Below are 27,842 nucleotides of genomic sequence, written 5' to 3' on the forward strand. Positions count from 1 at the left end.
TTGTTCTTTAAGTGGAAATAAAACTATTTTCTGGATATTTTTTTCCTTAAAATCTTAATGTATTGCTCAGTTATACTGATGCAACTAAGCTCTAAAAGCTTGTTAATGTTATATGGAGAAACAAATATCAATAGCATAATATCCAGATTATTAGGGATGGTCGGAGGAACGTGATCATGGGTCTGAATGCAAGTCTGAAAAAGTTTGACCTTGGCAATAGTGTGCCTGCCTGTAAAACAAGGACCTGAAACATGTGACAAAGTTGACTGTTATGTACAATAACCTGTGTTTTAATTCGCATCCCCAGTAATAGGAAAAAAATGGTAACAAACAATAGTGTCATCTTCTCTTTAAGCCTGGGCAGAGATCAGAATGTCATTGAGTTCGGGAGGGAGCTGAAGACCTGTGTGATATCAGGGAAGCAATGGAAAAGAAATACCAGCGAGACATGCAAATATAAAAAAATCACAACAGTTCTGGCTGCGAATGCAATTTTATTACTTACCAAGAAAGAATATCACCAGCGAAGGTTGTTGATGTGGGTGATATGGTTTGCTTGCCAGGACCACCACAGGGTACATCCGCAGGGCAAGAAAAACAAAGGTTTTCTGTCCTGAACTGGGTTTCTTATTACTTATTTACTTGTCAAGCCAAAGGGAATGGGCTGAAGTATTCTATAACTATTAGAGATACAATAATAAAATATATACCTATCTAGATCACTCGATATTAGATCAATATTTTTTTTACTTCTTAATGTTTCCTATAGGTGAACAAATCGGGGTTTTTTTTGTGAGAGAAGTGTCTTTGGTGTTATGTAAGGCGATAGAAGGGGCTGCTCGTCTAGGGCACCATGTATGCAAGAATCACAACAGGATATCTATGATTGTGGACCTGCCCTTTTCTCCAGTAGAATATAAAAAATATTAAAATAAAATAGTTATAATGTTAACTTATCTCTAGCATTCCTTATTGACGTTTTGGTGACTTCTTTGTGCTTCCTTCGGACACTGAGAGGTCAACTAAAAATGTATACCACAGAGAGTCTGGCTACACAATAACAATAATACAAAAATGTATGTCGAGGGCTAAAAATGACACAATACATAAATAACTTAGTCGTATGTATGTAATGATTGGAAAAGGTAAAAATCCATACATTAAGCAAATAAACAAATGTGTGTAAGGTTTTAAAATGTTTTAATAATTTATTAAATGTTTCCATCATTTATGAAATACATATTTAAATAACTAAACATGAAAATATTTAAACTTGCATGCATTATAGTTTTTTATGATATATATTTTTAGTTTTTATTTTTTTCCTTGTTTTTTTGCAGAATATGATTTGATACCTCTTATCTCTAAACTGTATTCATAAAAGTCATTGGGCACGTCTATGCTCTTAGGGGTTGGTCTGCAGTTTAGTTGTTGTGCAGATTAACCAATCAGGTTTGATGAGCCATAATAACAGTTTAAATTGCTCAATGATGGGCTGTAGCAGAGGAAACATGGAATCCGTAAATGCTAAAATGAAGACATGGCATTTTAACATCAGAATCAGCGTTATTGTCACGTTTGTACCGACAAACAAGGAATTTGACCTTGGTACATTTGCTCTCAGTTAGAATTTTTTTTTTTTTTTTTTGTGAATTCAAATTTTAATGACTGCTTTTGAAATCTGAATTATTTCTGCATTGATAAATCAATAACGCATTAATATGTTTGCGATTATCATATTTATTTGTATAAATAGATTTCATCAATCAGATTATTTATTCTATAGATTGTGGCACTTTTGCTCGCTTCATGTTTAATTGAAAATGTAATGTCCACAGCGTTGAAGCCTTCTGTTTGTTCTGCATGCCTCAGATTAGTGCCAGTGAAATGTGAGCTGCTTGGCTTCGTGCCTGTCTCCGGCTGCTGCCCGTACCGTGCAGGTCCCCGCTGTCTGAGCGCTCCAGGGCTCTGAAGAGCCCGAGAGGCTGGGCCGGATGGGCGGAGTCAGCGTCCGCGGCTCTGGTTGGCTGAGAGTGACGTATCGGGAACCACTTCCCGGTCCGTGTTTCTCACTGGAAGGAGGAGAGGCAGGCAGACTGCGGTGTTGTTAGTTTGAACAAAATGGCTGAAAGACCGCTGTCACCGAGAGCTCACTGAACGCCCACCGCGAGTGTCCCCGGAGCCGCTGCTCGTTTTGCATTCGCGGCAGCAAGCACGTCGCTAGCCGTCCAGCCGGCTCCTTAAACCGAAACGTTTCATTTGCACTTTAAAACAAGTTGTCTGGCTGACGCGGACGTTGGCTTGCGCAGAGATAACTCTGTTCAGCGATTTTTTTTTCTATCGAAAACTGCCTGAATTGTCCCGTTTTTTTGCAAAACCTCTGAACACGACTGGTATTTTAACGCCAATCAGCTAACGCTAGCTTACACCATGAAGCTGCTTTTTTAAAAAGTCACTTCACCCGTGTTCGGTTATTTTTTGTTTTTGTTATTATTGGAGGTGCTTCGCCTTTCCTCCGCTCCTCGTTATATCGTGACGTATTTAAAAACATTTTTCGCTCAGTATAATCTGAAGACGTGTTTGATTTGAATGTTTTTGTTTGCTCAAAGCAGAAATCTCCGTACTTGCTGTGTGTATATCTGGCTGCGTAGCCGTTGTTTACCTCGGTATCCTGACACCACAAGCTGCTTCAGCAGCAGTCGGCTTATCTGTCAAGTCCGACTTTAATTGCGACTAAATCTCAGCGCCAACGCTTTAGGGGGACCTTTTCGAAAAAAGAAAACAATACAAAAAATCTGACATCGGAAAATGCTTCTTTCTTTTTGTGCATTTTTTCCTGCCATGCACCGATTCTTCACTGAAAGCGGCCAAAGCTGTTCTGAACGGAAGGTAAGTTTCAGGTCCACCATAGCTTCTCCCATCATAAATTGTGGGACAAACAGAATTAAAGCTTGAAAAATAGTCATTAAATGTTTGTAATATCTAATTAATAATAGTAAAAAGTCTATCTTTCCTAAGTCGCGTATCTGTGATGTAGTCCTGAGGCTGAGCTTTGTTATTAGGACATCTAGAACTATCAGTGCCAATCAGGTGCCACTGACTTTCATTAGGAAGCATCAGAAAGGTCCGTCTGTGTCTTCCTGTGGGCATACTTATGATGTTCGGGTCTAGAATGTATGTCTGCATTATTGCATATTTATGTCGTTGTGATTGGCTCAGTGCCCTAGAAACATAGCTGCATATGTGAATGTGTGCTATGCTTTTAGATGCACAGATTAAGTTTTTCTTGGCCAGTACTGATTTCTGGTTTTTGAGGTCTAACATACCGATTCACATTGTTTTCTTCCAAGAACTACAAAATACAGGGGGGAAAAAGTGCTGCAGGTTCTTTGATTTAGAGGCTTAGAGAAGTTAATGGAATAACAAAATTATCCCAATTTATGCATAAAGGTATATTGTCACTGATCTGATTGGACTAAACATCTAAATAGTGAGTGATTTAGGTTGGATTTATTTATTAAGTTGAAAAACAATTTTAATTTCTCTTTATTTGACCTGCTCAACAAGGTAAAATTGGCCAGTTCCGGTTGATCGGTGCATCACAGTTCTGATACCTTTTAGGATGGACTTGAGAGAATTCCCTTGTATAACTCAGTGTTTTATTGTAATTGAAAAGTAATGAAATGCTTGGTGGGTTTGTTTTGCTGAATATTTTGATGTCCTAGGTGACGTTGTGGTGCTCCAAATGTCACTGAAACTAGAGATGCACCGATCATTCTGTCCCTTTTCAGAATCTCACTGTTTTCCCGTGATTGGCTGTGATTGGTGATCAGCAGATCAAATACTGGACAAAATGCAACGATTCATTAGTTGCATTAAAATCAACAAACTCTTTTCGGTGTATAAATTCATGAAAGAACAACGTGTAGTTGATGCACTTCTTTGAGTCTAATAAAAATCAGAAAACAGCGACATTTGTTTTGATGCATCAGTGTGGGTAACCTTGTAATTTCTTAATTTTTTTGGATTCAAAATGCTTCTTCTGTATAGAATCATGCAGCACATTATTCCTGTTTTCCATCTTATGGTCTTTGGAGGAAAAAAGAAAACCGAATTGGCAGAAACGTCAAAGAAAGACAGAAAATTGAAAGGCTTGATTTAAACTTTCTCTTTTCATGCAGCCTGTGATTCATTCTCTGAATGTATCACATCATGTATCTTGCAGACTATTGCACATTCCACTACACTAGTATATTATTAAACATAGCTGCCGTGTCCCCTGCCCCTCCTTCCCGGCACCACCCCCTCTCCTTCACCTCGGTGCCAAAGCCCGGATTCTGATTGAACTGTCGCCTTCCATTGCATCGCCCTTTCCCTGCATCCCGTCCCCTAGGCACTGGAGTATAGCTTTTAATATCTCTACCTCATGTCTTAATTGAAGTACATAATTTCCTGTTCAATTTCAACCCCATACCCCCCACCCTCACCCCCAAAAGACGTGGATGTGGAACCGTGCCACACATCCATGCTGCAAAGCATGTACTGATGCAGCTGAAAAAGTGATGCTTGTTTGAATGAGTCGCTGCTTACAGACGAGTAACCACTGCCTTTGTTGCTGTGAGACTTTGCAACCATTCATCTCAAGTTTAGAATCCCAGACAGTTTGTTATGCCTCAGACACACAGCTGACTCACAGTCGTAAACAGAGCAAAGCTCCTGCATGAGGGCAACCCTGCTCGTGTCTCCTAAAACAATTTGGGGGAAAAAATATGTATATATACAGATGGAAAATGGTAAAGATTTAGTAGGGATCTTGTGAAGGAAAGTGGAAGCAATTAACTGAAAACAGAAGTGGTGAGTTTGCATGTTGTCTTAAGCACAGGTTACCTAATTAACTGTAGTAGACATAAGTGGCCCATAACTTTAGCATGTAGGTGTTTAGAGTGTACCAAAAAAATGATGCTCAATATACAAGGTGTAAATGAATACAGAGTAGCGATGAACCAATCAGTTGGTTACAGTTTTTTCCCTTGATCAGGTGTGATCTTTGTTTTTTTTTTTTTTTCATCAAACTCCTTCAAAACAAAGAATTTCCACCATTTTCAGTATATAGTTATAATCTCGTAATTCCTTTATTTTCTGCATGTTGTTTTTCACTTATATTTTTAGTGCCTAAAGAAAGAAATCAGCTGGTCTTAGCTCAGGGAAAACCAGCAACGGGTGTCGGCCTGATCGGTGCATTAACGAAGAGGGTTGGTTTTGGAGAACCAAAACACATACAATTTATATGAATCAATATCTGAAATGGCTTGATAGAAGTTGCAGAAAAATGCTGATAGCTTGGCTTATTTATTTATTGTTGCATTAGTGCCAAGGCATTCATAGCGGAAAATCCCGAGCGTGACTTAAAGAATTACTTTACTACTTTGTCCTTTTTGGCTGGACACTTGAATGCTATTACCCACGTTGGCTCTGGATCGAATCAGGCTGCAGGCTGTTGGCATTAAGACATTATTTTGATTAGGCTGTATTGTACCAAAGCCATCTCCCATCTTCAGCCCGCCTTTATCACATAAGGGCAAGATCGTTTTCATGAAAGGAATCCCAAGGCTGGCTTCCCTTGTTTGACCCTTTATATTCAAAACATAAAGTCCCAAATCATTAGCCTTGTTTATGTTGTTCTGCCCATTTAATCCCCCTGGCATACACTCGCGGTTCTTCGGATAAAATTTAGAATTTCTGTGTAGTTATTAGTATTTTATCCTTACTGTCGAGCAAAACCTTGTCGTTTGTGTGACTTGTAGTGTGTCCCTCCGCTCACCATGAGTGACCTTAGCCAGGGCCCTACTGTGACTATCACTGAACCTGCCATTATGAGGCTCTTCAGACAACTTGCAGCGTCCTGATAGATAACATGCTTAAGACCGCCGCAGGGTGCTGCTCCGGCAGGGGAGCGTAGACAGTAGAATCAGCTGGATTCAATTGGAGACTGCCAAAAGCAATATCCTCTTTTCCTGTACTTTTTGTGCACGGCTGTTTTGAAGTGAGGTTAAGGGCAGGGAGGTAGATTAATGGGGCATGTGTGTTTGGTGTGATCATAGAGCTAAATATAGTATGTTTGGGTGTGCAAACGGTGAGGAAAGAGTTGGAACTTTGGGGCCCAACAAAACTGGAACAGGTTGTAGTGTTCCACATTGGATCACATCACTATAAACAATGTAAGAAGCATAAGATGTGGCATCCCTGCATTTGTATGACGTAGATAAGAGTTTAGGACGTGGAGGTTATATGGAGAATTTATCTTCGAGTACTTTTGGCCATAAATTGGGATTTTTAGGGTTCCAAATATGCTAATGTGTAAATTCTCTTGTCATGTACAGTAAAAGCATAGCACCATAGTCTCAAACAGGGGAGCTGGGTCTGTGTTACCTCCGCTCTCTCTTTTGAGTTCTGTGCCAGTGGAGAGGCCAGGGGCTAAAGGGGCCCACCAGGGGTAAGCCGAGTCGAGCCGGGATGGAAAAAGGGGGATCGGTGAGTGGGGGGGTGAGCCATAGCCACTGAGCTGCTGCCTGTGAGTCTTGGCGGGGGTCCAGGGGAATGTTCTGTGTGCCGAGGTTTAGCGAAGGGCCCCTGTCCTTCCCTCTGCTCAGTTCTGGCTAATTGGAGAGAAGAAATGGAGAGAACCTTTGCAGGACATCCAGCCTGCGTTGTTACCTCTTTCCATTTCCCCATGCTAACGTTAGGTGGCGTTACGTCTTATGTAACAGGGCTTAGACTCAACAGGACTTCCTAAGCTTAAGTTGAAGCTGTGTAAATAGCACTGGCATGCTTTGGCTGACCTTAAGCAGAGGTCATAGCTGTGGGTGGTGAACTCTGGTCAGTTGTGTTGTGATCTGTTCTGTTCTGGTAATGACCTGATTATGCTTACGCCTTGTGTTTGTGTGATGTTTGACTTAATTTTTTTAAAACAGCTTCTAGAAATGATCAGCATCACTTGAGTTCAGGTTGGGATAGTTCTTATCAATAGCGGAGAGGAAGTGCCTGTGGGCTATAAAGAACTGGGGAATTAAGGCAACATTATTTGTTATTAAACAATGCATTGAGCAATGCCAGTTATACAGCACATACAGGGAGAAATGTGTTGGACTGAACATGTAAGAAAGGATATTCTCACCAAATTGCACAAACAGAAGTGTCACATTTCATTAGATAAATATATATAGCCTAGGAACGGTTTTATAACCCCTAGTCTTTGAAGGTTCCATATCCTGTAATAAATGTTCACCACTTGTACATCTCTTATATCCATTCATCCATTTCACTGAGCTGTTATCTGTGAGCCAGTCCTCTGTTGCCATGGTATGAGGCTTTATTAGTAGGCAACAGAACTTAGGCAACCAAGTATAATTACATTTGGTTCTGAAAATATCTAAATAAATTCATATAAATGGACCAACTCTCACACTTGTCTTGACAGCTTCTTGTTGAATCCTTAAAGCTTTGGCTGCGGTGATGACAGCGGACAGGCTTGCTTGGTCTGGCCCATTGTGCTGTTTTCCTATTAAATGAGCTGCCACTGTGTTCAAAAGTCCTAGATCGGCTTTGGCTCTGGAGCAGTTTTCCTCTGTAGGCAAACGTCATGGGAGTTCTTTTTTATAACAATCTGTTGAGATTTAACTTTCTCCCCCTGTTTGCAATCATCTTTATCATTCCTCAACACATACCCGGTCGTCCAGGTCGATAGTAATCGGTTTGTCAAGCACAGATTTTACCATGCTAGAATATATGTATATATATAAAGCCACCTGCTTTAAGTAAAGCTGGTACGCACACAATGTTTCCAATCCAAGTGTCCAATCAGACAGTTAGGCTGAAGGGAAATACGGCAGCATTGTTATTGCTGCTTATCAGCTTTGGAATTTACAAGCTTACCTCCCAAAGCATTGGGGCTGAGTAAACACTGGCTTAAGCTCCCACATGTCAGGAGCAGCTTCCCAGGATACATTTTCCAGGTAAGGGAAGTGTAGGGCCTGTGGCTTCTGCAGTGCTGCAGGAATGGTTGTGTTGGTGCAACGTGGCTTTACTATATTCTGTGGTTTTGGCCTGAACATCTTATTATTTTTATTTATAGAAAGACTTGTTGGAAGAGCTGCAGCTTTGTAGGAAGTGTTGCCTGCAGTTGGTCTGACAGCTGCTCACAAGACGTGAGACTGAAACATTTTAATTGCCCTTCTCCTTTTTTATCGTTAGTTTCTTCCTTTGTCTCTTTCATTCTTTCTAAAGCACAGCATGTAGTCCTGTTGTCATTTTCAGTCACCCTTAGTTTATTTGGACTTTCACTCTTTTAGGTATTTGCCACCAGACAATAGCAATCAAGATGGAGGGGTATTGGAGTTCGGTGGTCTTCTTCCTTTATGTTTTGTTTTTAGCTCCCCAATATCTCCAGCGTGTTTGCTGTTTCGTTCTTGTTCCAGAGTAGTCCCCTTCCTGTCTGTCTCTGCTCCATCTGGTTCTCCGGCGGCTGTCATTTTTAATTGGGATTGCTCTGCTCTGGCTTTCATCCTTTGCCTGCCTCCCCCCTTTTCCCTCGCTGCCTCCTCCAGCTCTCTGCACTCACTGTGTAAAAAGACAGGCAAACTGTGACTCAGTGTGTGTTTTTAGGTGGGTGTTTCTGTTTGTGTGAGCTAGTTTCCTCATTCCTCTTCTGTGTGCTTATATTTATATCTTGCTATTGCTTGTCCTTTCTTGTAGCTGAGGCTTGGAGACCTGGTTCAGTCCAACCCTGAGAGTGAAGAGCTTCCTTTGCTAAATCATGCCTTTTCAATTTTCCAAGACCTTTTCAGTTTGACTGGCGCCAAGATCAGAGCTTAGACCACAGTCTGAATCAAATTGCTAAAACAAAGAAGGACCTCTCCGTCCTAAATGCAGTTAATGACGGTCACAGCCAGCTGAGGTCAAAACCATAAAAGAAAGAATGAGACTGAACTCTTTTAACTCGTGCTCTAAAAACGTAGTAAAGCGAATGTGCTGAAGATAAAAGATGCACCCATCAGAGTATTGTTGCCCGTTTCCAATCTTTGCGTTTTGTAAAGCTTCAAGCTGATTAAACAAATTTTAGCTGATTTGATTCTTCTTAAGAACCATAACAACATATTAGGGCTGCTCGATTTCTGGAAAACATGTAATTGCTATTCTAGTTCAGAATATTCCGATGTTTAGTGTTGATTACAGTAAAGTCACGTTTTCCTCAGTCGTGTCTTTTTTTTTTTCCATTATTAAAATCTTCCTCTATTTCCTGTGAGAAATAGGACCTCAACCACTAAAAATATACAAATGATGTACATAAAGGGCAGTTAAAAACCACCCAACTGGCCATATATAATACTGGCATCCAGAATGTGAATGCACTTGAAATATATCTAAGAAGTCCTTTGAGATTGTGTTATTGCACATATTGACATTGTGATCATGACTATGATTTGATATAATGTTTCAGTCCGTATAGATGTTCAAAATATTTCATTTTAGCCCACCTGTTCTGAGTGGGTGATATAATTTTTATCAGGACTGGAGGTCACACTGTGTGTGAGAGAGTAACACATGGCTAAATGGACGTTTGTATTCACATCAAGTGTAAACCTCATGTTAGAAACAGCAGCACAGGTATAATCCGTAGCGCTGAGGAAATGTTGGTGTCAGCACTGCTGAGAGCGAGAGGCACGTACGGCTTTATGTAAGATCAGCTGAGGTCAGGAAGGGAGGAACTTTGGCTTTGACCAGTACAGATCAGAAGATCACTGTCTACTCCATCTTGTTGCTGGAATCATTTCCAGTGTTAACCACTGGTAATGATAAAATGTTTAAACTGACTCTCAGGCAAAACCTTTTTATACTTGTGTGATTCTGTAGTTTTGTCTTTACAAAATAAAGCCAGTGTTTGTAGTTACACTGCTTACAAATACTGGGTTCCTGTCCAGACTGGAAACATTAGGAATTTGGTTTCAGTATTTTCCAAATTTTGAGGAGTGTGGGGAAAAACAAGCATAAAAAATTTTCATGTTTCCAAACTTTTTTTTATCCCATTGTTGTATCCTACCATCCTTCCTTCCTTGTGGTTCTCTGTCTTCATTTCCTTGTGTCCTTCCTTTCCTCCTTTCTTCTTTCTCTTCCATTGTTTTGAATGATTTCCTTCCTTCCTTCCTTTCTTTTATTTCCCTCTTTTCTTAGGCCCACCCACTGCAGAAATATGTTCTATAAATTCAAAGCAGTTTCATATTTTGAGATGGCTTCAATGGACTGCAAACTTGAAAGTTGATTCTGGAAAAGTCTGAAACTTGTAGATAAAGATAAAGTGTAGAAACTCTGGTTATGAGTAATCCTTTCAGGATGACACAGTTGGCTGTACTTCAGAGATTCTGTTCCTTGTGAGTGATAGAAAAAGAAACATCTTGGTCAGATGGAAGTTCCAGTTCATCCTCCTTGTGGACAGGGTTCATTTTATCCTCACATTGCTCCCTTCTAGGTGAATCCTGGCGCAGGTATCATGCTGTCACATGTTCAGAGAAGGACAGGATGGGCTCAGAACTGAGCAGAAGAAATGAGAGTTTTGCTGCTGCATATAACTCTCACTGGCCACGTTCCACAAACCGGGCTTGGATGCTACAGATGCAGACTCGCTCCCTTCCACACATAGCTTAGCCTGCTATTTATTACCTTAGGACAACCTTCCCCTAGCTGCTGAGATAGCACAATGTTACCCACGCTAACTCGTTGTGAAAAATGAGACTGTGAGGAAAACAAGGAAGAACAGGGAGCACGGAAAGGAAAATACTGATGGAGGATCAAGGAACTATTGGTACTTCTCTTTATCTTGTTTTGCCTGTAATTATCTATAAAAAAAAATCGGGATCTAGCATTAAACTTACATTTGGTAAAACCTTTAAATGCATCTCTTTGCTCACCGGTCTCTGTCCAGCAGTTCTGGTGTTTGTCCATCTCTTTTGCCCAGACAACATCAGTTTCTGGAAAAGTTTTGGCAAATGCTAAGGAACCTTAATTTTGACTCCTGCCATCCTGTTTCGCAATAAGCAGCATCTTATTATTTTAGTCTGGTATTGACATGGTTTCTTTGTACATGTTTTGGTACTTTACAACAATTTAATGATACAGAAATGCTGTTGGTGACTACTTTCTCAGTGAACAATAAACACAAACTTGGAGTCTTTTTAGTCTCAGTCCAAACCTCAGATGTTTCCTGGAGCTGTCGCTGGTGCTGAGCCAAATAAAATAAAGGCTCACATGAAGTACTTAGTTTCATCTGGCCCTCAGGCGAGCTATCTAACTATTCTGGCTCGCACCCACTCAAAGCAGCTCTTTGTTTAAAGGCCTTGTGTCTCATTCTACCAGTTGGCCTAAAAGTCAACATTCCTTTCAGTGCTTTTTGTCCTCACCTTTTTATTTTCTTTCGATTTCTTTTGTTCAACCAGGCCTTGTAATGCTTGCCTTTTGTTCTTGCTGTCAGTTTTCTGCTTTTCACTTTGTGTGTTTATTTAATCTTTGCAGCCATAAGGAAGTCCATTTAGACCATAATTTGCTCATTTTCTGCTCCGGATGTATGGTACCGCTCAGTGATATATGTTCGTTTAGAATTTACTGGAACACTCAATCCACATCCACGTTTGCTCTTATTTGAAAGCAAAAATGATGCATACATAATCAGTAAATATAGATATCTGTATAATTTGTTATGCATGTTGAACTAACTGGTCCAGCTGTATCTGTGTTACTATTGGAAAAAAGGGCTTGGGAGTAATATGAGAGAGAACCTTTAGTCACTCATTGAAAATATTCCAAAGCTTTGTCACCTGGAGAAACAACTGGAAAGTTCTGTATGGAAAGCAGGTGAAAAGTCTGAGATGCACTTATCATTTTTGGGCCGATTTAAAAAATAAAAATTTTGACTTGATTTTGATTTCTCTTTAAGAATTATCATTAACAGCATGGACATATTTACTAGCCTTCCTGCCATTAGTAACCATTAAATATTTACATAAGCAGCAGACATTCATGTAGCTTAAATCCAGCAGTTTAAAAAAAAAAAACCTGAATGTGTGCTTAGTGCACTTTATCCTCCTAACTAGACTTTTATCAGCAAACAAGCACTTCCAGTTTATATGCAGTAAGTTGTGATTATTAATGTAGGCATGTATATTTGCATAAAAATGAGAATATGTTCTTGCCCAGATTACGTGAACCTGCATGGAGTTTTGGAATCCTCAAGCTCATAATTTGTAGTCAATTTAGAAACTCCACTGCAAAAAAATAAAATCTCTCTCCCTTTACTTTTCTATTTTTACATCTTTCGGCGTTTGGACTCTGGAGGAAATAGGTTTTAGAGAGTTCGCAGTCAAAAAGAATAAAGTACATAGCTGGATGTGTTCTTTGTCTGCAATTTCCTCTAGTATAAAAACAAGTCTTAACGTAATGTTAGTGGCAATGACTTGGCTTTTGTGTAACTGTACATGTGTAAATTTATTTGAGCTAAATTCTAAGGCATCTTCCCCTTTGGCTGACTCACCACTCTTTTCTTTTCTTGTCAACCAGCTGAGGGAAGCAAGCAACACGAGAAAGAAAACCGTTTGATGGAAGAAAAGAGAAAGAAAAAACAAGAAGAAAAGACTAAGAAGGACATCTCTCAGAAAAAGGTGATGCTCCCATTTTTAGATGCTTCTTTATAGATGCAAAAGCCTGTTTTGCCATAAATGGTACATGAATCAGCATATTTATTAGTAATTTATTGAGCTGTGGTGGATTTAGTGAAATATTTCCAACACATTTTTTCTCTTAAATCATCATGTCCTTGAATATAACCATCGAATGATTTTAATTAACTCCAATTCCTTTATTGTTGGAAAATATTAACCCGTTTTTGATTTAATTTGTTTTCTCCTTCTGCTGGCTGCTGATCAGAAACCCAAAGGTGAGTGTCATGATCGAGAAAGCTTCTGTAACACTGCATCTCAACTACTTGTGTACATAAGCAGTGCGTGAAAATTTATTTGACCTGTCACAAAGTTCTTGTTTCAGCTTTTTTTGTCACACTTACATTTTTAAAATCATCAAACCAATGTCAGTACCAGACAAAGATAACCTGAGTAAATACCAAAATCAGAGTTATTTTATGAATGGAAACAAGCTATCCAAACCACTGGCCTGTTGTGAAAACTTTAAGCCTTGTAACTGGTAGTGCTACCCCAGGGGGCAGCACCTGTCATCTAGTGTTCCAGAATTCATTGTTCCATCAATTACATTAAGTTGTCCAGGTGCTGAAGCAGCAAAGCAGCCCCGCACCCTGACATCACTGCCACCATGTTTGAATGTAACAATGATTTTCTTTTTCTGAAATGCTGTGCGAGTTTAAAACCAGATCTAATGTCTCCCCTTCAAAAAGGTTTCACTTTTGGGAATATTTCCCCAAACGTATTGGGGATGATCAAGATTTTTATTTGGCAAATGTGAGCTGGAGCTTGGTGTTCTTTGTAATCAGCACTGGGTTCAGCCTTTAAATACTCTCATGGCTCATACTGTTTTAGGTGTTGTTCTGGGGTCTTGTTGTCAGGCCTCCTGGAGGCTATGTGGTCTTGGAGTAGTTTTAGTCGACAGGCTAACCAATAACGGGGTTAATCACAGTTAATTATTATTTAACAAGGGAGGCAATTATATTTGCACAAAAGCCCAGGTTGGTTTGGATAGCTTTTTTCCCTTAATAAATGAAATGATTGATTGAAAACTGTTTTTTGTAATTCTTTATCTGATATGAAAACTAATGACCTCAGATGTTTTTGTATGACAAAAAAAAAACAAAAAGAGAAGAAATTCATAAGGAGGCAATTATATTTTCACAGCTCTCCAAGCTTCTGTAGCTTCTATATTTCAACCACTTAGATAAACATAGAAGCTCTGGTTACTACACAGTCCTCTGTGCTGCCGTACCCACTCATTACTTATGGATTTTGCATTGTTGCACACAGATGGACACGCACATTAAGCACAGGTATGCACAAATGTACAGTTTGACTATGTCCCTCTGTGGCACAGTAAAGCACACGTACTTTAGAGTAGATACAATGCAGGGCAATGCAGAGTGACGCTCCGTGCACCCACAGCATCAGGCAGCGAAGTGTGAGGGCACCCAGACAGCTCACCCTGTGTGATGAGGGGGATGGGATGAGTTGAATATAAAAAAGGAAAGGCAGTTGAGCTGTCATGCAAAAAAGAGTGGAGCTAAGATATCCTCAGATAGTCTTTGTGTTTCCTGCTAAATAGGCTTGAGTAGTAGTAGTGGATCTGCTGCATGTTGTTTCTTTTCACTGAGATTCATGGGCTTTAAATAAACACCTCTAAGTCATTGTGAATAAGTCTACATAGTTGTTGCACTGATTATTAATCCAGGTTCAGGTTTACACGGAGCTACCTCGTGCTACTCATGTAAAGGAACAAGAGCTAACATTTCATCTCCAGGGTTAGAATTTAATACAAAAGGTCAATGATATAAACAGTAGCAACAATACACATCAGAGAGAAGGCAGGTCACTGTGCATCTTTCATTATTGGGTTTTTCTCTCGCTTGTTTTACTTTGACACGTGTTGGCTTCCATACAACAACAGTCTCAGCTGTACTTATGGGCTTTGGTTTTATTGCTTTGCTCCACATGTTCATGGTGGTAGGAGTGCTTCTCTTTGATTACCCAAAGTGTGTTTGTCATCTCCACTGTGGGAATGTTATGATTAGAGTCTATTGGTTTCCTGTTGTGATGCTCATTGATTGCCAGCATACATCAGCCCACACTTGGTGGTTTTCATCTTGGTTGTGTGCTTCAGCTAATTTATCTAAAATTAGGATTTCACTTGCTTGTTTATCCTACAGTGCTGTAAAAAGTATTTACTTCCTTACAGATGTCTTCAACGTTGTCATTTTTGTCAGATCATCAAATAGCTTTTAATATCAGGCAAAAATAACCTGATTATATTTAAAATGTATTTGTTTTTAACTCTGATTTCATTTATTGAGAAAAAAGCTATCCAAACCAACCTGGCTGTGTGTGAAAAAGTGCAACAGCGTTTAACAAGCGTTTGCCATAACTGGCAATGAGTTTTTATTTTTGCTGTGAAATAATTTTGTCCCACTCTTCTTTGCAGAATTGTTTTATTCAGTCATGTTGAAGGGTTTTGCCAGCGTGAGCTGCCCTGACTAGCCCAATCCAAAATCTTCATTTTGTTTATGAGCCGTTCAGGGGTGTTGGAGAGCTTTGGATCATTCTCCCCGCTGCTTACTTCTAGTATGCTGGAGCCTGAAGTCATGATTTCTACTAGAGGGCAGAATTCATGGTTCAGTCAACTACAGCAAGTCATCCATATCCAGAGGCAGATGTCATGTACTTCATTAAGATCTCAAATCTTTTTAAGCATACTTCATGTTTTCAGACAAGTTCTATTTATGAGATTGTCCTGATGTGGAAGTAGTCAGGCTTGGATGTGACTAATGAAATTGTTTTAACAATAACTGCTTTTTTACACAGGGCCAGGTTGGTTTGGATAGCCCCCAACCCCCAATAAATGAAATCTTCAGTTGAAAACAGCTTTTTGTATTTCCTCACCTTATCTTTGTCTGATATTAAAATACTGAAACATTGGAAGTGTCACAAAAAAGCAAAATCAAAAGAAATCTGTTGGAGTCCTTGGAATGATCTGTTGCGGGCCCCAATCACAGGGATCGCAAGAATGGTACAAATCTGTGCCTTCCAGCACAGTCAGACCTGGCAGCATCCAGTCATTAAATGTTGCTTAATTCCAGAAGCCATTCAATTGAAGAATGACCCATTCTTGTTGCTGAAAATAGACTCTAAAAAAAAGTTTTTAGATCCAGAAAATGAAAAAGAATCAACCCAAAAAATTCAATGAAACACCTTATTTTTTGGATCTTCAATGATTTAACTATCCTTTTTCTACAAAGACTACTCTGTTTGTTTGAGAGTCAGGGATGACATTTAAAAAGCACAGCTTGTTAGAGTGGTGCACAAAGAGAGACCCAACTGTGAGGTGGTAGAAAAAAAGAGGAAGAAATTGTAATGAGGGTTTTTTGTCCATATAAAATTAATGATGACGAGGAATGAGCAATGAGCTGGAGAGTTCTTTATACTCGATGAGTACAAATGACTCTAAATGCTCAACATTGGAGTTTATATGAGGAGGTCTAATAACAAGGGCACTTGTTATACTATATATAATGAAAGGTAAAGATGGATTGGAAATGCGACTCTGGACGTGTACACAAAGTGGATGCACATGAAGACCATTGAAAAGAACTTAGGAAAAAGAAATCCAGTTTGAAAACTAATCAGTCAGAGAGCCATCAGGACTCCTGGGAGTTGGCCCACAACCTCCCCTCTCCAATATCTTTTAAATAGAAGGCGGCGGCAGCTGGACAGAGATTGCTTTTTATGCATGGCACTAAATAATAGGGGAGTGAGGATATATATGCAGGAAGGGAGAAAATCAGTATGCAACAGTGATTTGTGTTTTTCCATCCATATCAGTACATTCTGCCATCCTTATACACTTTCAGGAATTCATAGTCTCCGCCACGCAGCCTCAGCCCCTTTCATCTCTGCAGGCCCTCCTTGGACCCAGGCATTCAATTTGTTTGCGGTAATCGATCTCGGCTTCATATGTATGAAAATGAGATAAAGCTTCAGCTCGCTGAAATTAACTTCTCTGCCCCCTATTAGGCACGGAGCTTCACCAAATGCAGGGTTTCTGGAGGCAGCATCCCCAATGCCCTAGCCCCCTTCCCCCTCTCCCTCCTGCACCCACACATATAGGGTGGACTTCTGGTCCAGTTCCACCCCCCATTCTCCTTTCAAGTCTCCTCCAGACAATGCTGATTATTCGCTGACGCCACACAGCAGCTTCTTCCACAGTTGCTTCCTTTTGTACTACACATGCACACTAATGCTGACAAATAAGAGCTATGAAAGCATGGACTCTGGAGTTTATAAGCTGTGTCTATGTCTACCTGGACAATACCTTGCAAAATTATTCATACTGTTGGTAAATGTTCATGTGTTAAAACTAGGGCTGTGAAAATACAGCAATGTCGGAGAATGTTGCTATAATGCAATTACTTGGAATAATAATAATAATAAATATATTAACCATGATATTGTGCTAACTATAAATTTGGCATATGTTGTGCAACCCTTGTCAAAACAACAAACTTCAGTTAATGTTTATTTGGGGTTTTATATGATGGGCTAACACAGAGAAGTGTATAATTGTTGCTTTGCAAACCTGAAGTGTTGTGTTCATTTGTGTTCAGCTCCCTTTACTTTGATACCCCTAAATAAGTTTGCTACTCCCTTTGCCACAAGTCAGGGGTCACAGCAGGCCTGCACAGTCTGGTTTAGTGAAACCAAAATGGAACTGCTTAGCCGACACACAACATGCTGTGTGTATTGTGAGAAAATAACACTTCGCATAACCATGAAACATGGGAGTAGCAGCATCATGCTGTGGGGATGGTTTTCTTCAGCAGGGACAGAGTTAGTGGGAATATGGATGGAGTTAAATTCTGACCAACCCAGGAGAAAAACCTGTTGGAGGCTGAGGAAGTTGTAGCCAGAACTAATATGAAATGGGCTAGATCAAAGCACATTTTTGTGTTTGAAAGGCCCAGTGAAAGTCCAGACCTAAATCAAAGTAAGTATCTGTGGAATGATTTAATAATAGCTGTTTACACAAAAAATCCCAACCGAATTCGTTGAAGTTTGTGGTTCCAACATTACAAAATGTGGAATGGGGCTAAATACCTCTGCAAATATTTACATATTGCTGCAGAGACAATGATATGTGTGCTGTGGAGTTGTATCCTTTAGCAAATACATAGAAACACACACAAATATTCTTGAGGTTATGTGAAAATGCAGTCTAGGCAAGAAGTTAGATAAGCTGAATTCATGTTATTGGAGTCTACATGCAGATTCAGAAAGCCACAGTAATACCTCAGCATGGTGGCTGCATTCTGCAGCATTGTAATCAGAAAATCTTCACTGCTGCATGTGTGCGTTTCGTCGATGAAAGGCTAGAGAGCTAATGTAATCCTGTCCCTTCTCTCTGCTTCTGATGTCGGCATCATTTCACCCACTCTCCTCTCAGCCCCAGTCACTGCATCTGAGGAGAAACATATTTGCACGGTGTCGCCATGGTGATAACAGCATTATATTTTTCAAAGTGGCGAGAGACACTCTTAAAACCCAAGTGCGTCCCCTCGATTTATATTGGATTAATTTGCAATTTCACATGCTATTAATTGCGTCAACACTTTTAAAACAGAATTTCATGAATCACAATCCAATTAGGGGCTAATTTACTTTAGCTTTCTGCCTGGCATCTTTCTTTTTCCCCCTCTTGAGTTAACCACATTTATAAACACACAATTAATTAATAGTGTATAGCCTGTGAATTACGTCCAGTAGATTTATACTTGCAGAGCGTAATTGTTTCTCTGCCATCTTCGGTTTGCTCTCAGCGTGCACAAGTGCAGGGAGAGGATGAGGGATGGAGGAAACGAGGGGAATTTCAACTTAAACCATGCTCTCCTTTTTGTTTATTCATGTTGTATGATCACTCACACACCACAGACACATGAGCCTATCCAGTGCCTCTCAACCCTCCTCTAATGTACCCCTCAGCTCAACATTAAGCTGCGTCATGCCAAACACAAGGCAGGTTAATAGCAGGCAGTATGGTAATATGAGTGACAGATCAGGCTGTGGACTTGATCAGACCAGATCGGACTTCGGGGGCATGGTGTTTGAATTGCAGTATTTATTGAAAGAGTGTCTGCATGTCACCATGTGGGGGGTGGGGGGTGCTCCACTGTTCTCCCCATTGATCCCCAAAGAATACATTATTTTTCACCTCTGTTCCTAACCTTGTGGTTTTATTGTTAAAAGACCTACACTTGTTGGATATCAGATAAGTTGTACCAATGCAACCAAGGCTTTCTTTTGCCTCAGCAGCCCTGGGGCTCCTAAATGTGGGAGACCATGCTTCTGCTTTGTTTCCGAGCTTTAAAAATGTAAAGACGTTGCCGGAGTCTCCACGTAGGCACCTTCCCCGAGGCGTTCGTTGCCCTCAGGCACTGACCTCAAACTGAATCGTAGTGCGATCTTGCTAAAGCGTTGTACCCACACTTGTTATTAGGGTTAAATAGCAACAGGGTGTTTCTTGAGACAACTTTATCATGTTCCTACCAGACAGAAGAAACTTAAATAAGAATAAAAAAAACTAATCAGAAAAAAAAAAAACTTGCAGCAAACAGAGGTTGGATGAGCTGATTAAGAGGCATAGCATGGGAATGGGTCGCAGAAGGTGCAGGGGGTCACAGGAGGCACAATAGGCAACTCTCAGTCTCTATAGCAACTGCCCATTATAGAACGGGTGAGCAGTGAGAAATATGGCCTGCGTTTTGTGTGAAAAGAAAGGGGCCAGTTTCTGTTGTTCTCTGCTGATGCTGACAGATGGAACGTTTCATCAATGTGCTCATTTGATCACTGCACAGCATAAACACTAATACACTTAATTTCACTTCTGGGACCTAAGGGTCCTGTTGGTTACATTGACTAATGAACCAGGTTTGCTAGTCTTCTGTCACTATTTGCAGCACTGGGTTGGTTCCTAAGACAAGAATTAAAATAATTACAATAATAATTGGCTTTGTTTATTGCCTTACTTTCTTTCTGTAGTGCTTCCTAGGAATGGGTTTGATGTCAGCACATATTTTCTTTATCTAAGGATTTTTAGTCTGAAAAAGTCTGTTTTTTGATTTAGGTATTTTCTATGGAATAACATAGAACAACATAAAAATATTTGTGTTTGCAGACTTTGTTTACCATTCTTTTGTGGACCATCCATCCATCCACTACGCATGCATATGTTTTTTTTAATCATCCATGTGTCTCTTTTTGTCCATCAAGCAATGTTACATCTATCCACCCATTCAACTGTACATCTGCTATCCAGTCTGGTTGTTTGCAGGTTTAGGGTTTATACCAAATAAATGAGGGACAGCTTTGGAAGTGTGAGTCTGGTAAAGCATTCAAATTTGACATTCACAATGTGTAAGCTCCAAGTGTTCTGGGATCTTCAGATTTAACAGTGGTATATTGTGCTATAGTGATATATTGATAGAAGCAGAGCTGTTTTCTAAGTGTTGAAACGAACAAGGAGCCCAGAGCTGCATTGATTTAAAAAAAGGAAGGAAATTAGAATCATAACATAGAAATAAATTGAATGTCTGTTCGGCTTGTATTATATTGTTTGGGAAAGTAGTTTTTGTGGGTTGATTTAAGGAATGGACAAGCCTTTGTTCATGTGTTTATGTACCATTTTGACCTTTATTTCTTAATGGTTTTGGTGAATCTTTCATGAACCCCTATTTATCACATAGCTGCAAACTTGTTTAACTTGAAAAAAATTTCCTCACTTTCATAAGTTTTCAGCCAATCTTAAACTGAGCATTGCGCCATTGTTTAGGGCATATAATTCTGCGCATTATGTCCATCCCTCCCCCTTCTACAAACATGGCTGCATAATAAAGTGGCTCTGCAGACAATAGAGAGAGGGGATGTGGGAACCTGTACCACCAGGCACTAAGCTCAGGGAGCCAACTGGTTCTCTTTGTCACACAGTCATTCTCCTTGCCAATTGTGCCTTGTTCTTGGATCTCCAGTTAAACGTCTGATTCGCTCATGTATTTCCATTTATCCATTGTTTCGCAGTTGTGCTCTTCTTCCTAAGCCACTGCTATATCTTACTTTCTCTTACATGCTGTAATTAACCAGTTAGTACCAAGAAAGGCTGTAATTAAAACTTGTGCAGAAGGTTGCTGAGTAAGCCTCAGCAGGAGAGTTTGAATGGAATTTTGACTCTTGATCCTGATGCTTATTTAATTAGCTGTCGTCTTCAGGGCCAGTTGTACAGCTTTTTTCCCACTACATGTGCAGAACCATATGTGGAGGTCCAGAGTTGGCAAAATATTGTCACTATTACTAGTAACTAAATCTGCACCACTCCGATAAACATCTATAATGAATCTCTCATTAATGCACACCAGTATTATATTGTATAGAGATGCACCAGTCAGAATTTTGTGGCCAATTTCCAATCCGTGGTTTTTGTAAAGTTTTGACCAATTCTGGCCTATTTTGATTTCACTTGAAGAGCTAAAGTATAAGCAAATATAAAAGCAGTGTCTAATGTCTGATGTGAGCAGTTATGTATATTGGGAGCTATTAAACAGGGGGAAGATATTATTTTCAAACAAAGACATACTTATTATGAAGCCGATATTTTACACTGGCTTCATTTAGTGTTTATATTTCTGATTAGCAAGGTCTCCGTGTTTAATCCCTAGACAATGTAGATCCTTACCTTAGCTCCATGATTTCCTAAAGGCTGCTAATATTCCCAGATCTAGGATGTTTCGTGACAGACAGGTTGAAAGCTCAATGTCGAAAACAGAAAGCTATAGTCCATTCAGCCTTTCTTTTATGTGGCGAGAGATTTGTTCTCACAAAACCTAAATAAACCATAAACATGTCCCAACATGTCATAGAAAATACAATTTAAACCAGTTTCTTTTTTCCTTTTGCTTCCCCTGACTTTATTTTAAAGATCTCACCAATACTGAAACCGCTAACTCCGAGTTAGCTTTCTTCACTCAGTAACAGCGTCAACACCAGAGAGTTAGTGTAACCTGGTAGCAATTGTTATGGTGCATTGTCTAATCTAAAAAATAACTGATTTTCAGTTTCCAACTGTCCAATCTCAGGTCAGGACCCATAAACCTTTAAAATGATCTGTTCTGATCACCAGCTGTTTCTTTGTTTTTTTCCAGTGCATGTCCAATTGTGGTCTTATTAAAAACCTATGTGTTTTTATAGCCTGCAAGAGACTCCTTCCCCTAAAACCTTGGTGCACTGCCACTGAAGTTTCAAAAATCAACCCACTACGAATGTCAAGTAATATCTATAGGCCATGATTAGTTAATATTAGATTTCATTAATATTGTAAAGTATTTCTAAGGACTTGGATGCCTAACATAGATTGAAGTAGACGTTACAATCATTATGTTTGAGTCATATTTTCTGAACAGAATTATTTTTTAGAGTTTAACCAGAATGCTGGATTTCATAAAATTCACAATTACAGCAACTAGTAGTGGCACCTTGCTTAAGAAGGAAGGAACATTGAGGTACGGTAAAATTAGGTTCTTCTTGGAAATATCCAACTCAGATTGGACATGACTCTATCTACAAAGATAATCCTGACAAACCAACCAAGTGACAGAAATGCAATTTAGAAGACAAGTCGCCAGAGGTAAATGTAAATATATGCCTGGCAAAGTTATTCATAGTTGTTGGACATCTTCAGATTTGGCTTCTTTGCAACCACAAAGGTCCATGTGTTTTATGTGATAGACCAACACAATTAAGTTCACAATTGTGGAGGGAAAACAATACATGGTTGTAAAAATTCAAAGGTCCAGTTTCAGTTTGCCATGTAGGAGGCGATCTGGTCAGCTGAGACCTCATCCTGAACACACATTACCATGGTGAAACATGATGATGGCAGCATCATGCTGTGGGGGTGATTTGTTTCAGGTTTGAGTGGATGGGAAGATGGCTGGAGCTAAATACAGGACAATCCTAAAAGAAAACCTCCTAGAGGCTGCAGAAGTCTCTGAAGTCTTTTACCTGAAAGCAGATTGAACAACCAGAGCTACAATAGAATGGTTTATATTAGAGGATACGTATGAGTTAGAATGGCCCAGTCAAAGTTCAGACCTACATCCAGTTCAGAATCTGCTGCCATTTACAGATGCTTTCCATTTAATCTGACTGAACTATTTTAAAAAGGGGCAAAAATGTCCTTCTACAGTGTATTCATTCATTCGGGGGAGTTAATACGAATGGCCACCACACTTTCCAGAGCTTTATTTGTAAAAAATTTAAAATCAGGTATGCTTTCCCCTCTTCATCGCAAGGATACACCTGTGTGAACATTAAAGTTTACTGGTTGTAACTTAACAATGTGTAGAAAAGTTTAAGAGTTACCAATACCTATTAAGGCACTGTCATCCAAACTTTATATTTTACTTCTGTGTTGAAATTAGTAAGCTGCCTCTTCCGTGTCTGTTCCTTCAAATAAATCCTCTTGTGCTGGTGTATTGTATCTGTCCAGTGCCAGAGCCTGTCCCCACTAAGCCCAGTCCTGGTTCATCTCACCACCTCCAACCCTCCAGCCACACGCTGCCCCTCTCCTCCTTCTCTTCTTCTGGCAATGGCAACGCCCCCCCATGTGGTAGGCAGGTCCTGACTCTGACTACTCCCTCTCAGCAGCAGTGCCAGTCGTCCTCTGCCAGTGCCCGCTACCTGCCCAGAGAGGTTCCTCCGCGCTTCCGTCAGCAGGAGCACAAACAGCTACTGAAGAGAGGCCAGCCCCTGCCCGCAGAAGCACTCAGCTCAATCAGCCTTCTTCCTTCCTCTCCCTCCTCTTCACCATCATCGTATTTGTCCTTTTCTTCTTCGACTTGCAGCACTACCCCAAACTCTGCCACGTCTGCTACAGGCAAACACAACCCAGGTTTGTGTCGGTGTAGTCAGTTTATGTTTGCGCTCATTTTATTTCATTTGCTTGGTGGTTAATATGTGTGGGCTTTTTAAATTATCTCATTTCAGGGTTGCTTTCAGTTTGATTTGACATTTTTTATATTGGCCATTCTTTTTCTGGTGCTTTTATTTGTATATATCTGTTTCACTGTTAAACATGTTTCATTACTTGTTCATTTTTTGGATTTCGTCTTCAGTTTGGCGTAGTAGCAATAATATATTGCCCACATGGTTTTCAATTTTTTTTACAAATACAAATCTTTGGAGTGCTGCTTGAATATGTCATCATCCACTTTTACTCTGACACCCCTAAATAAAACCCAATGCAACCAGTTTGAAGTCACCTAGTTGGTTATTATAGTCTCTTTGTGCAATTTAATCTTAGTTTTTAATGCTGTTGGTTGGTTTCTGGCCTGAGAGGTTCGTTAGAGAACATTAATGAATATACAGCATCATGAAGACAAAGGAACACAGCAGACAGGTCAGGAAGAAGGTAGTGGATAGGTTTAAAGCAGAGTTGGGTTATAAAACAACATTCCAAGCTTAGAACATCTTCTGATGGCAGCATAATGCTGTGGCAATGTTTTGCTTCAACTAGGACAGGATAGCTGGTAAGCGTTGACTGAAAGAAGAATGGAGCTAAATACATAGAAGGCTTTTAAAAAATCTTCTAGACGTTACATAAGAATTCAGGCTTGGGTTAAGGTTCATCTCCTATAGGACAACGACCCTAAACATGCAGTCAGAGCTACAATGGAATGTTTTTGATTCAGGCTTATTCATGTTAGTATGGTCTAGTCAAAGTCCATGCTCAAATTTAATCAAGAATCTGTTCCATTGCTTGACAATTTCTGTTCAGACTCACTGTGCAATGTGACCTGGCGTAAGCTATTATATTTAAATTAGCCATTATAAGAAGAGTGGCCACAAATGTCAGTCTTTAGATGTCCAAAGCTGGTAGAGACACTGTAGCTGTTATTGCAGCAAAATGTGGTTCTCATAGAAGCTAAATAAAAAAGCTGAAGTTTATTGTTGTTGTTAGGTGACAAAATCTAAAAAGGGATGATTACTTTAGCATGGCGCTGTACAGGTCCTTCTCAAAATATTAGCATATTGTGATAAAGTTCATTATTTTCCATAATGTCATGATGAAAATTTAACATTCATATATTTTAGATTCATTGCACACTAACTGAAATATTTCAGGTCTTTTATTGTCTTAATATGGATGATTTTGGCATACAGCTCATGAAAACCCAAAATTCCTATCTCACAAAATTAGCATATTTCATCCGACCAATAAAAGAAAAGTGTTTTTAATACAAAAAACGTCAACCTTCAAATAATCATGTACAGTTATGCACTCAATACTTGGTCGGGAATCCTTTTGCAGAAATGACTGCTTCAATGCGGCGTGGCATGGAGGCAATCAGCCTGTGGCACTGCTGAGGTCTTATGGAGGCCCAGGATGCTTCGATAGCGGCCTTTAGCTCATCCAGAGTGTTGGGTCTTGAGTCTCTCAACGTTCTCTTCACAATATCCCACAGATTCTCTATGGGGTTCAGGTCAGGAGAGTTGGCAGGCCAATTGAGCACAGTGATACCATGGTCAGTAAACCATTTACCAGTGGTTTTGGCACTGTGAGCAGGTGCCAGTTCGTGCTGAAAAATGAAATCTTCATCTCCATAAAGCTTTTCAGCAGATGGAAGCATGAAGTGCTCCAAAATCTCCTGATAGCTAGTTGGATTGACCCTGCCCTTGATAAAACACAGTGGACCAACATCAGCAGCTGACACGGCACCCCAGACCATCACTGACTGTGGGTACTTGACACTGGACTTCTGGCATTTTGGCATTTCCTTCTACCCAGTCTTCCTCCAGTCTCTGGCACCTTGATTTCCGAATGACATGCAGAATTTGCTTTCATCCGAAAAAAGTACTTTGGACCACTGAGCAACAGTCCAGTGCTGCTTCTCTGTAGCCCAGGTCTGAGGAATGTGGCACCTCAGAATCAGAATCAGAATCAGAATCAGAAAAGCTTTATTGCCAAGTACGTTTTTGGACATACAAGGAATTTGTTTTGGCGTAGTCGGTGCAATACAGTACAAGTTAAACAGTACAAACATATCTACAATATAATATAAATATAAGTGCACAGTTTTAAGTGAGTGAGAGTAAATATAGAGCAGTATAAGATGAGTCCAGTATAAGAGAGTCCAAGCTGAGCGTTAATGTAACTCATAGAGTTACAGGTTACAAGTGTCCTGTCAGCAAAAAAAGGGGGGGTGTGGGGGAAAGGGACAGTGTCAGGGTGGTTTCCGGGCTTTGTTAACCAGGCTGGTGGCAGATGGGAAAAAACTGTTCTTGTGGCGTGAGGTTTTGGTCCGGATGGACCGCAGCCTCCTGCCAGAGGGGAGAGTCTCAAAGAGTCTGTGACCGGGGTGGGAGGGATCAGCCAGAATCTTCCCTGCCCGCTTCAGGGTCCTGGAGGTGTACAGTTCCTGGAGCGACAGTAGACTGCAGCCAATCACCTTCTCAGCAGACCGAATGACACGCTGCAGCCTGCCCTTATCCTTGGCTGTAGCAGCGGCGTACCAGATGGTGATGGAGGAGGTGAGGATGGACTCAATGATGGCTGTGTAGAAGTGCACCATCATAGTCTTTGGCAGGTTGAATTTCTTCAGCTGCCGCAGGAAGAACATCCTCTGCTGGGCTTTCTTGATGAGGGAGCTGATGTTTGGCTCCCACTTGAGATCCTGGGAGATGATGGTTCCCAGGAAGCGGAAAGATTCCACAGTGTCAATTGTGGAGTCACAGAGGGTGATGGGGGCAGGTGGGGCTGGGTTCTGCCTGAAGTTCACAACCATCTCCACTGTCTTTAGAGCGTTGAGCTCAAGGCTGTTCTGGCTGCACCAGTCCAACAGATGGTCCACTTCCCATCTGTACGCGGACTCGTCACCATCAGAGATGAGTCCGATCAGGGTGGTGTCGTCCGCAAACTTCAGAAGCTTGACAGACTGGTGACTGGAGGTGCAGCTGTTGGTGTACAGGGAGAAGAGCAGAGGAGAGAGAACACAGCCTTGGGGGGAACCGGTGCTGATGGTCAGGGAGTCAGAGACATGCTTCCCCAGCCTCACGCGCTGCTTCCTGTCAGACAGGAAGTCAGTGATCCACCTGCAGGTGGAGTCGGGCACACTCAGCTGGGAGAGCTTCTCCTGGAGCAGAGCTGGGACGATGGTGTTGAAGGCAGAGCTGAAATCCACAAACAGGATCCTGGCATAGGTTCCTGTGGAGTCCAGGTGCCGGAGGATGAAGTGAAGGGCTAGGTTGACTGCATCATCTACAGACCTGTTGGCTCTGTAGGCAAACTGCAGGGGGTCCAGGAGGGGGTCGGTGATGTCTTTTAGGTGTGAGAGCACAAGGCGCTCAAAGGACTTCATCACCACAGAGGTCAGGGCGACGGGTCTGAAGTCATTAAGCCCTGTGGTCCTTGGCTTCTTGGGAACAGGGACGATGGTGGAGGACTTGAAGCAGGCTGGCACATGACATGTCTCCAGTGAGGTGTTAAAAATGTCTGTGAAGACTGGAGACAGCTGATCAGCGCAGTGCTTCAGGCTGGCTGGTGAGACAGAATCCGGACCAGCAGCTTTCCGGGGGTTCTGTCTCCTGAAGAGTTTGTTGACGTCCCTCTCCTGGATGGAAAGAGCCGTCCTCGGCGTGGGTAGGGGGCTGGTGGGGGTTGGAGGTGCCAAGGCCCCTCTTGAGGTTGGGGAGGTGGGGGTGGTGGATTGTGGCTGCAGCTGTTGGGGGGCGTCGTGGGAGATGGTTGCAGGACTGTCCCTTTGTCTTTCAAAGCGGCAGTAGAACTCGTTCAGGTCGTTGGCGAGGCGTCGGTCGTTGATGGAGTGGGGGGCTTTCGGCTTGTAGTTGGTGATTTGCTTGAGCCCTTTCCAGACAGACGCAGAGTCGTTGGCTGAGAACTGGATTTGGAGCTTCTCAGAGTACAGTCGTTTGGCCTCTTTCACTGCCTTGCCAAACTTGTACTTAGCCTCTCTGTATATGTCTTTGTCCCCACTCCTGAAGGCCTCTTCCTTATCCAGTCTTAACCTT

The 27,842-nt window shown here is 40.9% G+C and overlaps 1 protein-coding gene across 3 annotated transcripts in view; it reads left to right on the top strand.

Moving 5' to 3' along the window:
* The first annotated feature begins 1,437 nt into the window (after nucleotides 1–1,437).
* Nucleotides 1,438–27,842, top strand: part of tnrc6c2 (trinucleotide repeat containing adaptor 6C2) — a 62,220-nt gene continuing 35,815 nt past the window's right edge. The window contains exons 1-4 of one of the 3 annotated variants that reach the window (XM_047366440.1): nucleotides 1,438–2,889; nucleotides 12,604–12,704; nucleotides 12,970–12,979; nucleotides 23,305–23,706. In XM_047366440.1, the coding sequence (XP_047222396.1) occupies nucleotides 12,642–12,704; nucleotides 12,970–12,979; nucleotides 23,305–23,706 (475 nt within the window). In that variant the 5' untranslated portion in view covers nucleotides 1,438–2,889; nucleotides 12,604–12,641. The remainder of the gene's footprint in view (nucleotides 2,890–12,603; nucleotides 12,705–12,969; nucleotides 12,980–23,304; nucleotides 23,707–27,842) is intronic. The other 2 variants (XM_047366441.1, XM_047366442.1) reach the window with 2 other exon arrangements.

The sequence above is a fragment of the Girardinichthys multiradiatus genome, chromosome 5 (genome assembly GCF_021462225.1).
Source record: "Girardinichthys multiradiatus isolate DD_20200921_A chromosome 5, DD_fGirMul_XY1, whole genome shotgun sequence".
In the NCBI taxonomy this organism is placed as follows: domain Eukaryota; kingdom Metazoa; phylum Chordata; class Actinopteri; order Cyprinodontiformes; family Goodeidae; genus Girardinichthys; species Girardinichthys multiradiatus.